The 14,267-nt window shown below is 46.2% G+C and overlaps 1 protein-coding gene across 1 annotated transcript in view; it reads left to right on the top strand.

The window, feature by feature from the left end:
- The window catches only part of Ankrd33b (ankyrin repeat domain 33B), a 62,823-nt gene that overhangs the window by 30,618 nt on the left and 17,938 nt on the right, over positions 1–14,267 (top strand). Inside the window, exon 2 of the mRNA XM_051182607.1 lies at positions 9,857–9,986. Coding sequence (XP_051038564.1) covers positions 9,857–9,986 — 130 coding nt within the window. The remainder of the gene's footprint in view (positions 1–9,856; positions 9,987–14,267) is intronic.

Raw genomic sequence — 14,267 nt, 5'->3', positions numbered from 1 at the left:
TCGCCTCCTGCTGGAGAAGCCAGGCTTTTAGGAGGGAAATCTGATGCTACTCCAGGTGAGGCACCTGGCCTGCTGTAGTTCTCCCTGGTGAGGTCATGGGTCACAGCCTCAGCCTGCCTTGTGACCAAATTGACCTGGAGGCGCCTGTACATTTGTGACAAAGTTCTCTCCCTCCGGTGGCTTGGCTAAGGAGGTTCTGTCTGCACTGTGCCAACCCCTCCCCAGCATGGGACAATTTCCTCCTGCTCTGCCTCACCCACTGTCCCCGGGGCCAGCTCATGTCACATTGTTTGCTTCCTGGGCTCCTTCCCTAGACCCAGCGTCCCCAGAGGAAGGACGTTCTGCATCTATCTTATTGGTTCCTCTTCCTGTTTCCACTCCTGCCAAGTCTGCTCAGGGTACCAGTGCCTGCTTGTTGGTGTGGATAAAGATGGCTTGAGATGTAGTGTGACTCTTCCTTGGGGCCTCTTTCTGTGGGTATTTGATTAGTTACCCATTCTTGGCAAGTATAACTATGCCTATATATTTTTAACTCTAGAAGACGCCATTTCCAGCCTGTCATGAGGGCCTATCATGTGTTCTCAAAGGCAGTCTGCTGACAACATCATGTGGGAGGCATTTGAGGGTGACTGTGTGTACCTAGGCTGGAAATAGGTAAGAATTTATTAGGATATGCCAAGAGAAAGATTGGACAAGGCAAGAGAGTGGGTGTGCCTCTTCATCAAAGGAAAAAAAAAATATCCCAGTCACAATTAAAGTAAAAGTGAGGTGAACTCTGTCTGGCATTGCTGAAGGAGGAGAGATGTGTGGACCCGGGTTCCCAGGCAGTGTGAGCATCTAAACTGCTCAGCCGAGAGCCTCGCTCACCCAGCACCCTTGCCCCACATCTTCCTGCCTCATGTCCCACAGGCCACTTGGGAGCTTATTAAAAAGTATAGGCTCTGACTCAGGAGGCCGGCATTGGGGCCTGAGGTTTGCATTTCTCTCCAGCTCCTGGCAACACTTGTGTTACAGGTCCAGAGACCTCCCTTGAGTGGCTTGGGCAGAGGCTGAACCCAATCAGGTTAGTTGTTTTACGGAATCTACACCCAGCTTGTTCACCCACCCTTTGCTTTCAATCACACCACACTTTATGTGGTGTATCCAGCCCAATACTTGTGAAAACATAGTCTTTCAAAATATTGTGGGGACTAGGGGGGACTAGGAGATGGCTTAATGTATGAAGGGCTTGCTAGGCAAGCCTGAGGATCCACGTTAGGATATCTATCTAGCATTCGCCTCAAACAGCTGGAAGTTCTGAGTGTGGGCAGGTGACAAATGGGTTGCAGGGATTTACTGACCAGACAATTTAACCAGTGAGCTCCAGGTTCAGTGAAATCAAGACTCTGTGCCAAAAGTAAGTTGGAAAGCGACAGAGTTAGACATGATATCAATCTCTGAACTCCACATGTGCATACGTGGCTGTTAGTGCACAGGAATGCACACACACAGACATACACATAGACAGTCACACACAGACACACAGATACACACACACACACATACACACATTGACACACAGACACTTGCACACAGGGAGAGACAGACACACACACATAGTCACACACAGACACATAGATACATACACACATACACACACATACATACACACATTGACACACAGACACATGCACACAGGGAGAGACATAAACACAATCATACACAGACACATAGATTCACAAACAAAGTACACATAAAACACACATACACAATAGGGTTTTCTTTAACACTAAGTAGAACATGTCGCTGTCCGAGACATGCAATAGACCAGCTGGGAGCAGCTACAGAAGGGGAAAATTCATGCAGGTAACCTAAAAATGTCCAAAGGGCTTTACTTCTTCGAGTGTGATATTCATGGACAATTTAGGCTTAGTTTGAATTGTATCTTGGCTTGTATGGAGTTTTTTTTCCTCCAAGAAATCCATAAGCCGAAGCCCTGTTCAGCCTGTTCTTCACTTGCTGTCTGATGGAAGGTGCAGAAAGCTTGTGATACCCTCCCTATGCTTTGTATGGGGCAAGCAGCAGCTGTCTCTCTCCTGTTTCCACAACCTGCGAGCTTGTCTGTGTGGCTAAAGGCCCAAGATCGAAAGCTTTGTTGAAATTTTTATCTTCTTAAAAAATTTAAGTTTTCAATTATTAAATAGAACCAACTATTCATGACCAATGAGACTACTGTAGAAGAAAAATGTCATGTGTGTATTGCTTACCTCTCTGTGTGATAAAACATCGTGTCCTGTAGAGCAACCTCTGGGACAGTTCATTTTGGCTTGTGGTCCTAGAATAATGAGTCCATCGTAAGGGTTGAGCCTCAGCAGCAAGCGGCAGATGTGGCAGCGGGTGGCCTGATTGGGAATCTGAGAGATGGCATCTTCAACCGCACAAAGACAACAGAGTGCACTGGGGTTAGGATGAAGTGAGAAATGGAGAACTGTCCCCAGTGATGTACTTCATCCAGCAAAGTCTGCATACACCCCCTAAAGGTTCCATGACCCCTCTAAACTTTGACACCAACTGAGAAGCAAGTTTCAAATATGAGACTGTGGGTGACAGTCTCACTTAACCCTCCAGAGCTAGGAAATAGCCTCACCTCAGACCAGACAGGCTGAAATCCGGGTAATTTTCTTCCCACCCCCACCCCATACATTGCTAATAGTTAATTTTTCAGACTTTTTTAATATAAAAGTTTACATATTTTTTCTTTATTTTACTGTTTAGTTCTTTCTTTTTACTTCAAATTTTTATATATCTCATTTTAAGTGTTTAATGAGATTATACAATAGAAAAATTGTTTTTAAACTCTTTGTCCTAATTTCAAAAGAACACTCTTTTGGGGGGAAGAAACAGCATTGCTGTTATTACCTTCAAAGCTTACAGAAAATCCTATTTGAAGCCTAGAAGGAAATTTTCCAAGCTGATACGTGGCATTAGTTAGCCACCATTCATACGACATGTAGTAATTTTTATGATTTTTGAAAAGATGATAATAATTATGTATTTCAGATCGTTAATTTTTCTTACCATTTATGTGTTGCCATCCATTCAGGTATGGAAGGACTAACAAGGACCAAGTCATGCCTACTGGTGGGAGCTGCTTGCTCACATCTGGGCAGATTAGGGATCTGGGAAGGGGTTGCTGGTGTTCAGCTGGGTTTTTCCTTTTTATTCAGCTCAGAACCCCAGCTCATGGGGTAGTGCCACTTACATTTAGGGTAGACCGTCCCCTCTCATTTGTTCTGGAAACATCCTTACATACAAGACCCAAAGTATAGGTTGTTAATGCCCAGGCCAGCTGTTTTCAACCTGTGACCCCACTGGGGCTTGAATGACCCTTTCACAGGGGTCACCTAAGACCATTGGAAAACAGATATTTTACAATTCATAAATAATATTGAACTTACAGTTATGAAGTAGCAACAAATAATTTTATGGGTGTGGGTCATCACAGCATGAGGAACTGTATTAAAGGGTCACAGCATTAGGAAGGTTGAGAACCACTTCCTTAGGTGATTTTTAATCCAGTCAAGTTGACCAGATTGATCATCAAAAATTTACCTTTTGTCAACTTGACACCCAAATGCATCACTTGAAATCATAACACCCCACCCCAGAGCTCTAAAGTCTCGTGTTGATCTCAATGCAGTATGCATTTAGTCCATCTCTAGAGTTCCCCAGAGTCCTAGCCATCCTAACATGCTCAAAACTGCAAGTTCAGAGTCACCTCTGAGACTCACAGGAGCCCCTTAGCTGTCAGCTCTTGTGAAAATCAAACCCAAGTTAGATACTGTTGTGGTTTTAGTGTGAAATGTCCCCACAGGCCAGTGGTTCTCACCCTTCCTAATGCTGCGGTACTTTGCTACAGTTTCTCATGTGGTGATGACCCCCCCAACCAAAAAATGATTTTCGTTGCTATTTCATAACTGTAGTTTCGCTACTGTTATGAATTGCAATGTAAATATCTGATAATTTCCGATGATCTTAGGTGACCCCTGGGAAAGGGTCATTCTACCCCCAAGGGGTTACAGCCCACAAGTTGAGAATCACTGCCAAAGGCTCTTTATTTGATGTTACTTTTGAGAATGGAATATTACTACATAGATCAGGCTATCCTGGAACTCATGGAATCTGCATGCCTTCCTCTCTGAGTGCTGGGGCTAAAGGCATGCACTGTCGTGCATGGTTTGTAGGCTCTTTGTTTTAGCTCATGGTCCCCGGCTATGGAACCTTGGAGGCTTAGTAGCCTCACTGGGAGAGGAGGGATGCTGGGGACAGGCTTTGGGGTTTAGAGCATGGCTCCACTTCCTGTCTGCTACTTCCTGACTGCAGGGGCAATGTGATCACCTGTCTCCTGCTGCCATCATGGCTTCCGCACCACAGCTGCCTTATCTCTCCTTCAACTATTGCGAAAATAAACCGCGGGTCTCAAGTTGATTATTGTCAGGTATTTACAGTGAAAAGAGGAGTAACTAGGACATGTGCTTCCAGCACACCAAGGTGCAGCGTGAGCATTCCCTGTCCAAGAGGGGGCTGGGGCAGAAGGTTAGCAAGGACAGAGTTGACTGAAGCAAGGTGACCAAAGTGCAGCCCCATGTTTGTCAATCAGGGCTCATGCATCATCACCGTGGCACATGCGTCCCCCCCCCCCGGCACGCCACTCTGTCTGCCACTTGCCTCCTGAATGTCCCATGTTTCTGGCATCTTCAGATCTTCAGCACCCTGGGGGCTGCACTGTAGTGTTGAGACATTCCTGAGAATACCATATTGAGTGTTACTTGGGTCAGAGAAACACGGTTGGTGTTTTACTTCTAACTCCTGGTTTTGCTGCTACGTTCTGTAACTCCCTCTTGTAGTGCAACCATGTTAAGTCAGTGACTCTGAAGAGCCGCTTCCTTTGTCTTCCTAGGAGATGTAGAAAATGCCTATTGCTGGCAACCCGAGCATTGTCCTGGGTTGTCATCTCATGACCTGTGGCCTGGCATTTTGCGTGGTTTACTTTTTCTACTCCTAATGTGGTTTTAATTAAAAAAAAAAATCAAAAACATGGTCCTTGTTTTAGTCTGTTTCATTCTGCAGTAACAAATTATTATACCTTCAGTAGCATGTAAACAATGGAAGCATGATTGGCTTTGGGAAGTCAGTAAGTCTACATCAAGGAGATGTTTTCTTGCTGTGCCCTTCTGTGAATGAAGAAGTGCCTGCTTGAAGAAGCCAGACCTCAACTTGCTGCCTGCATAAAACTAGCATCGATCCACACTTGAGAGCGGCCCACTTCACACGGTCACTTTGCATATTAAGTTTCCAATATGGTCAAACCTTAGCCGGCATGGGATAGTAATTCTGAAGTAGTGTGAGAATGAGGAGGAGGAGTTAAGACTACATACAGTGTGAAGTCAGGATTGTCCAGGGCCGGAGGAGCATTCTGGCATTTGTGTGACACTGGGATATGCCTGAGTGTGATATTACTGACCAGAGCAGATGAATTTGTTCACAAATTGTGATGACAAAGTTGGCTTGCCATGCAGGAAAAGGAAAATTAGATCTTTACAAAGGTCACTTCAGGAAAAACGAGGCAATGGTGGATTAAACCTAAAAATGAGTATGTAAACCCTGAAACTTTCCACATAAAGCATGAGTATCTTTGTAGTGCTTTAAGACAAAGGAGGTGCTTCATTTTTATTGTTTGTCAGGTTCCCATGTAACTGAGGCTGGCCTTGAAACCTCTATTCCACCTTCTGAGTACTGGGATTACAGGAGAATACACCATACCCAACCAGAAGGAATTTCTGACTTTGAAAACTGTGTGTGTGTGTGTGTGTGTGTGTGTGTGTGTGTGTGTGTGTGTGTGTTACAGCACACATGTGGATGTCAGGAGACAACTTTGTAGAGCCAGTTCTCCCCTTCTACCTGTTCTGGGGAATCAAACTCAGGTTGTCAGGCTTTTGTGGCAAGTGCCTTTACCCACTGAGTCTTTTCTCCAGCCCAGGCAGGATGTCTTAAATCACAAAAAGCATTGCCATAATGGAAAACAATAACAATCTTGTTACATCAAAATGATTTTTTTTTTGGCAAAACATACAGTAAATAGGAAGGACAGAAAATAGGTTCTGCCCTCCCCCCCCATATTGATTATTGTTGAAATGGAAATATTTTGACTATGTTGGATTAAGTAAAGTACACTGTGGGGATAATTGCTTTTATCAATAGGGCCATTAGAATATTTTATATTACAGTCATTGGTGATACCCGTTCTATTTCTTGTGGACAGTGCTGACTTTGAATACATAAAGAACTTAGCCTGATCAATGAGGAAAAGGTGATGAAGCCAGGAGGAGGTAGACAGAGGACATAAATAAAGTTTATTAGAGTGGAAATGCAGATGGATGACAAGACATCGAAGAAGTTCAGTCTTACTCTATATTCGGACACTGCAAACTAAAATCACATTAACCTGGGGCACTAACACTCCAGCCAAGACGGAACTTAAACCACACAAGCTGCCTCGTGTGCACGGATGTAGGCCCATCTCCCAGGACATAGGCAGCCCATGAAGGCCAACATCTCTAGAGAGAACTGACTCTTCTTCCCCAGGAGCCTTCAATTATTTATCAGCAGCTCCTCAACTAGAGGTGAGGCCTCCTGAGCAGCTCTGCCTTCATTCTGGAATGTGAACTAGTGTTTTAAACGTGGATATGCTGCTGGCCTTTTGGACCAGTGCCCAAGAAGATAGGCCACAAATGTCTCGATTTTGCATAGTCACCAAGGTCCTGGGGCAGAAGGGGAGCGTCACTACTTCCTGAACCCCCGTGTTTAGTCATCCCTCTTTCTCTGGCAGTCTTCATTTCTGACCAAACATCAGGCTGCCGTCATCTAACCTGTTTCCTGTTCTAAGAACTCTTCCTCAGGTGGTGGGTGGGTGGAACAACCCTCAGTAGTCGTAGTCAGGGAGCAGCATCATAATGACAGCTGTCCCAAGAGAAGAGCTGGTCAAGACCCAGGGACCCCAAGTGTCACATAACCACCCTTGGAACTGGAGATTGTACAGGAGGAGGATCCTGTTGGGGTGGCAACTGCAGCTGACTTCTCTCAAGGGGGGGTTGAGCTGTTCCTTTAATCCATGCTACATGGGTGACTTAGACCTGCGGGCTTCACGGTCTATATACTCCTAAGGGAGAAACAGAACGGCTTTTCAATAACTGTGTGTACTCCTCTAGATCTCCGAGTTGTTTTCATGGGTGAGCTTGGTGATGGAAGAAGGCCAGAAGCATACAGCAAAGACTCTTCTTTTAATTTGAAGAAAAACTGTGTGTGTGTGTGTGTGTGTGTGTGTGTGTGTGTGTGTTTGTGTGTGTGTGTGAGCATGTGCGTGTGCACATGTGCACGTGCGTGTGCATGCATGTAAGCATGTATGCACAGTAAGTGCATAAAGAGGAAGTTACAGTATGTTCAGTACGTCTTACTTCTAAATCAGGAAATAGTCAAATGCTAGAGCAATTCTTCCACCCAGATATGTTTGGGATGAATTCAGGAGTTCCCAGGTGGTGCTGGGAGCATTCTGGTTCATTTGTGCAACCATGAATTGACCGTTGAGAGAGGGAGGATGGAGAGTTGGTTCGTGACCAGGTCAGCAGGAAAACTGCCAACTCCAGCATCTTGCTTGTCTGGCACTCCTGCAGCGCTCTGTGCTCTTTCTCTTTAAGATTAAAAAGCTGAAAAAAAAAATCTTAATTTATGGATGGGCAACCTATTTGAAAGCCATCAGCTGGAGAGTAGTGGGCTATCTTTATGGAGATTATTCCTTAGAGCTTGACATGTGGACACATGATCTAACATTCTTTTGGCAGGACAACTTCTTATGATAACTGGAAAAGGCAGGTTCTGAAAAAAAATCATTTTTCCTGTAGTTTTGAACCAGTTTGGCCTTGGAGCTCAAGCTGGCTTTGGTTTGAGATCTTGCTGCCTTCGCCCCCTAAATGGCTGAGACACAGGAGTATGCCACCATGCCCGAATCACCAGTGACATTTTTATTGAAAAATCTGGTTGAAGCAATGCTGGGCCACCATGGGATTGCTGTGAACGTAACCTTGGCACGCTCATGCAGCAGAGAGCATGCATTAGCTGTGCTGAAAGAGGCGTAATCATCAAATCTGGCTCCTGAGAGCCTGGATTAGGTGACTGTTAATCTGTGTCAGAGAATGTAACCCCGCACCTTTGCTGTTAGAAGTGTTTTGGTCAGCTGAGATTGCTGTAACAAAACACTGTGGATGTTGTGACTTATGAACGATGGGAATTTCTTCCTTTGCAGTTTTGTACTCTGTGGAAGCCAGAGGTCAAGGTTTTAGGGGGCCTTGGTTCTGATGAGCGTCTGTCTCTTCAGGTCTCGGATGGCCACCTTCTCTATTGTTCTTGAATTCTGGGAAAACATCTGGAGAGTTGTCTGAGGTCCCTATTCTTTGGTCACTAACCCTGTTCATGATAGTGGTATCCTCATGATGGGTCAGGTCTCAAAGGTTCCACCCTCTAATGTCATCACACTGTGGATTAGGAGTCCATAGGTGACTTGAAAGAAGACAAAGGCAATCAGTCTATAGCACCAGGCTCTCCAGGTAAAGCCCTTGGGGATTGAGAGGGATATCCTGTAATTGAATCTCATGTTTGTGCATTCTTGAGTCATCTACCCAATACATTTCTCAAGTGTGTGTGTGTGTGTGTGTGTGTGTGTGTGTGTTTTGTCATGCCTAGATGTTTTGCTTACACATGTTCAAAGGGCAGCATGGAGTCCCTGCTCCCCAGTCTACTTCTGACTTGACCAATGATGAAACTAAGCCATGGATTTGTAATTCCTCAGATACATGAGAGATTGCCACTGAGGTCCAAAATTGGAGTCCCTTCCTTGGGAGTTACAGACCAGTGAGGATAGAGAAGTGTGTGAAGGAGTTAGGAGCCTTTCCCTTGAACAGCACCCATTTCTAATTAATGTTAGCTATTCCCTCCCTAAGCAGCGGCAAAGAGGAATCCTAAGAACAACAAAAGTGAACTTTACACCCAAGTGGAAAGCCCAGGACCATCCAGGCAGGAAGGTGGGATGCGGCTGCTCACACTGCACCTGACAGCCTGGGTTCTGTGTCTTCTCCTTTCTTGGGGGAAGCTGCCTCCTCAGGGCTCAGTAACAGCCTTAATCCTCTAGAGGTCACAGGGGCAGTGCCTGTGCCTCCCAGTCTCCCCACCATTAGCCAGAGCCAAGAGCTATCTTGCCCTGTTTCTCTTTCCACTGGTTCTTTCAGACCCCACAAGCAGTCTGCCACCTGCTTTTGTGTCTGAGATGATAAAACCTATGTTATGGATGCTATTGTAATCTTTATATAGATGGATTCTGCATATGAGAAAATAAGCAATATTTGGTTTTCCTATTACTTTTCTTCTCTCCCATCTCCCGCGTTAGGGTCCTTTCTCCTTCTATATAACCTCCCTTGTGTTTTAATAGCATTTGAGTGCTGCAGTGTGCATGCGTGCATGCGTGCGTGCACGCGTGCTTGTGTGTGTACCTGTGTATGTGCTTTCTTTCCCATTAGAGGGAAACACTTCTGAGGGTAGAGATCTAGCCATTCATTGACTACACATCGTGCTTCTTGGGAATGGGCTCAGCTCATTTGCAGATAAGTGGTTGACCTAAAAGTTAAAGATGTTGAGAACTGGGGACTTGAGGTCCTTACTGCCCCTCCTCCAGCTCCCAGGAGGACAGCTCCCTGCCCCTGGGTTCCCAGAGCTCACTGGAGATGCTTGGGCTGTGTACCTCTGACCCATTTCCCCTCTTCATTTCTAGACTGGCCTTATTGTTGCCTGCTACCATGGCTTTGTGGATACTGTGGTGGCCTTAGCAGAGTGCCCCCACATTGACGTCAACTGGCAGGACAGCGAAGGGAACACGGCCCTCATCACTGCTGCGCAGGCAGGTAAGAGCTGGCCTTCATCTGCTCGGGTGCTGCCACTGACTGTGTGGGCTCCTGTGGGTCCCAAATGTGTTTCATAAAGATGGAAATAGGTGCTAGTAGCATGTGCCAAGAAGGGATCGACTGGCATGCAGGAACACACACATTTCGCTCTGTGCTCTTGGAGCAACATACTTACCCACTCAGGCAGGATTCGGAATGGAGCTGCCACTAGCCAGTGTCTCCATCACATAGCTACTGCAGGAAGGCAGGCTTGCTGGTCACTCAGTACTGACAGCCCTCCAAGACTGGGTGGCATGATGCCGGTGGGCAAGAATCACAGTCACATGCTTTGCTGACAGTTATGTAACTATGTACATTGAAAAGGTGACCTTGCACTTTACCTATAAAGAAACACCAGGGACAGCTCTCTGAGCTGCAGAAAATTCATGTAGCAGAGTGAGACGAAATTAGTAAGAGTCATGCTAATTTGGTCCAAGTACATGTCACGGTCATCTCTGGAAGCAAATGCATGCACCACCATTACCAGATGCACTTCAATTCCCAGGGGTTTGTTCTCAGTATGTTCAGAGTGCTGGGATGCAATTCTGTTGGTAGAATGCTTGCCTAGCATGCTGGATGCCCTGGGTTTGATCCCCAGCAGCACCCAAGCCAGGCGTGGTCTCAGCTGTGATGTCAGTACTCAGGTCTGGCTGCTGTGGGGCAAGAAGCTTGGGGTCATAAGGTCATTCTTGACTGTATCTGGAGTTGGAGGCCAGCTTGAAATATGGGAGACCCTTTCTCCAAATAACTAAATAAGGAAACAAACAAATAAATTAACATATATATATATTCCATTCAGTCACTTAACATGAATGATTACTCTGTCTCAAACAGTTAGTTGTGTAGCTGATCTTTCCCTGTTTTCAGCCTCTGTAGACCACACTCAGTCCTTTGTATCCTGAGATTCCCTATCTGCAGTTTCAACATAGTTAGAAGATACATTGTTTTAACTGGATCTGGAACAGGGGCCACAGACAGCTCAGTGGTAAAGTGCTTGTTTACCAAGTAGAAGGCCCTGGATTTGATCCTGAGTGAAACAAACATCATTAAAACTCACTCAAATAAATAAAAATAGTATATCAGCACTAAAATACATAGACATTTCTTATCATTATTTGCTTAAAATACTGTGTAATATTTATGTTTACACCATTAGTTCTTGTAGGTAACGTGGGGATGCTTTAAGCACACAAGAGCATGTGTGTAGGTTATACGCCAACACAACACTATGGTAAAATTTTTAAATCAATGTGTATGGGTATGTTGCCTGCTTGTATGTCTGTGTCACACACATGCAGTACCCACAGAGGCCAGAAGAGGGTGGGTGGTGGATCCCCTGGGACTGGAATGACTGGTGTTTGTGAGCCACCATGTGGGTGCTGAAAAACAAAACCTTGTCCTCTGGAAGAGCAGTAAGTGCTCCTAACCCCTGAGCCATCTCTCCATCCTCCACTGTTATTTTATACAAGGCACTCGAGAACCTGAGAGCTCTGGTATCCACAAAGATCCTGGAACCTGTCTCCAAAGATAGCCAAGGATGACAATCTATTTCATCAGTCAGGTTCTTAGTTGTAAGTAATACAGCTGCCTGTGGTTAAGCCAGGAAGAAGAGACCTATGTGCCCTGAAGGAGTGTGGGGCAGCTTGGATGGTGTCTTTGTTAGGGTTGGTGTTGCTGTAATGAACCAAACAACTCGAGGAGGAAAGGGTTTATTTAGCTCACATTTCCACATCACTGTCCGTCATTGGAGGAACTCAGGACAGGAACTCAAGCAGGGCAGGATCCTGGAGGCAGGAGCTGATGCAGAGGCCATGGAGGGGTGCTGCTTACTGGATCGGACCACATGGCTTGCTCAGCCTGCTTTCTCATAGAACTCAGGACCACCAGCCCTGGGATGACACCACCCACAATGGACTGAGCCCTCCATCAATCACTGATTAGGAAAATGCTCTCCAGGCTTGCTTACAGCCTGATCCTCTGGAGGCTCAGTTGAGGCTCCCTCCTCTCAGATGACTCTTGCTTGTGTCAAGTTGACATGAAATTAGGAAGCACAGTTGGGAACTGGACTCAAGGCTCTGAAACTGGAGAGAGTGCCCCAAGTGTGGTGGTGCTGGCAGGGGTATCTGCTGCTGCTCGAAAGAGACCTCTTCTGCCCCTTCTTGCTTTCTAGGCTCCATGTTGTGTCCGGTCTGGGTGAATCTCATCAGGCGACACAAGGGAGGCCAGTAACACTGGCTCTTGGCTATGGCATCTTTCTTAGTGGAAGGTAGTCTGTGTATTCCATTGGCCAGTTCATGGTGGAGAACCTCCCCAAATCACCAGGGCCAGGGACTGTGCCAGAAGATTCCCCTTTCTTCTCCCAGGTCTAGAGTGGGAACCTCATCTCTGTTGTAGGGTCCCAGGCTTTGGAAGGCCACTTCTCAGGCACCAGCAGCAGGGATGTGAGGGCGCCCATGCCCTAGTTTAATTTCTGCTGCTTGATAAAATACTCAGCTAAAGACAGCTTAAAGGATAAAGACTTTGTTTCAGCCCACAATCCCAGGTTACAGCCCTCCCAGCAGACCTGAGAAGCAATGTTATCGCAGCCACAGGCAAGAACAGAGAAAGAATAATACATGGGTGCAAACATGCCTGCTATTCAGTTCAGTTTACCTACATTTATACAATCCAGGACCCGCATGCCGGGATGATGCCACCCATAGTGGACTGGCTCTTCCTGTATCAATTAACATAATGATGAGTTGATTAATCATCCCCCACAGACACACCCACAGGCTAGCCTAAATCCCTCACTGGGACTTTCCCTCAGGTGATCATTGATTAAAACTAGCCATCACTGCAGTGATGGTGTTTGGTGATCACAACCATCATATGGGATATCGTGTGGGCCAGGCACTGTGTCAGGGAAGAGGGACTCGGGAGTGAGGGGCTACCTTGCTTTGAGCAATTCTCCAGTTCATAGGACAGAGAAATAGACACAGAGCCTAGCACTGGGAAGGGTGTGCTATGTGTGGAATGGGGACATTTTATCTGGCCAGGGTTCAGAGGACCTGGGCTAATGTGTGTCAAAGCCTGGGGTTGGGATGGAGGTGCAGGAATGAGGGGACCAGGGATGGTATAGGGAGTGTGGCTTAGAGTCAATATCTATAAAACAGGAGAGAGTCCTTGGAGGAAGGTAGGGGCTGGGACACCCAGTGTCCAACAGGGTGACTCCCGGTGACATGGTGCATGGAGATTGCAGAGGAAGGAGAGCTGTGTGCCCGGAGCATAGCTGTCAGTGTGGTGCTGCGGGTGATGAATCAGGTAGGAGTCGGGACCTTCAGGTGTCTGCTCAGGGGCCAGTACTGGTTGTGGAGAGTGCAAAAGTAACAGTTGGGGAGTTGGAGAAGCATGGGTTCTGTTTGAATGTTGGGATAATCAACAAGGAGGGTCCAGTGGTTGGTGAAGGGTATAGCACCAGAAACGTATGGGGTTGATGGAGAGTAAGGATATCGAAGGCCGTGGACTTGGGCAAGATCAACAGCAGGGAATGTGAAGGAGGTGAGGTATCTTTTCTGACTGATTTGCATGCTGGTGTTGAATGCCTGAGGGATGCTCTCTGAATTCTTGCCTATTTGAAATGTTTCTGGGTTGTGCAAGCATACGAGCAACAACTTGGCTGAGTATAACATCGGCTGCCCCTCCCTCCTGCTCTTCTCCCCTGACTTACCCCTCCCAGCTTTCCTCCTTCCCTCCCTCCTCTCTCCTTTCTTCCCTCCCAGGTGTTGTGGTGGGTAGTTGGAGTCCCACCTGCTTTTTGTAGTTTGCTGATACCCAAAAATATAATCCGTCCTTCATGCTTGACTTTGGAAACAAAGATGCAGTTCCCAGCACCCATATGGCATCTTCCAACTGTCTTTAACTACAGTACTATGAGATCTGGCACCCTCTTCTGGCTCATGGGGCACCAGACGTACATGCAGTGCACATACATATACAAACATAAAAAACAGTTATACACATAAATTAAAAATAAATAAAAACTTTAAAAATCTGCCAGTTCCCACAGCTTTGATTAGTGCACCAGTGCACTGTGAGAAATTCAGAAGCATTCTAAGAAAGTACCAATGACCTGGCGGCAGCTGGAGATTTTGCCAGTGACAAAATGCCTGGAAAAGCAACTTCAGGAAGGAGGGATTTTTTTGAACTCTGAGGCTTGAAGGTGCAGTCCATCACGGTGTGGTCTGGGGTTATGGGGTTGAG

This window comes from Phodopus roborovskii, unplaced genomic scaffold, assembly GCF_943737965.1.
Source record: "Phodopus roborovskii unplaced genomic scaffold, PHOROB, whole genome shotgun sequence".
NCBI classification, from domain to species: domain Eukaryota; kingdom Metazoa; phylum Chordata; class Mammalia; order Rodentia; family Cricetidae; genus Phodopus; species Phodopus roborovskii.
This window is presented reverse-complemented; position numbering and strand designations above follow the sequence as displayed.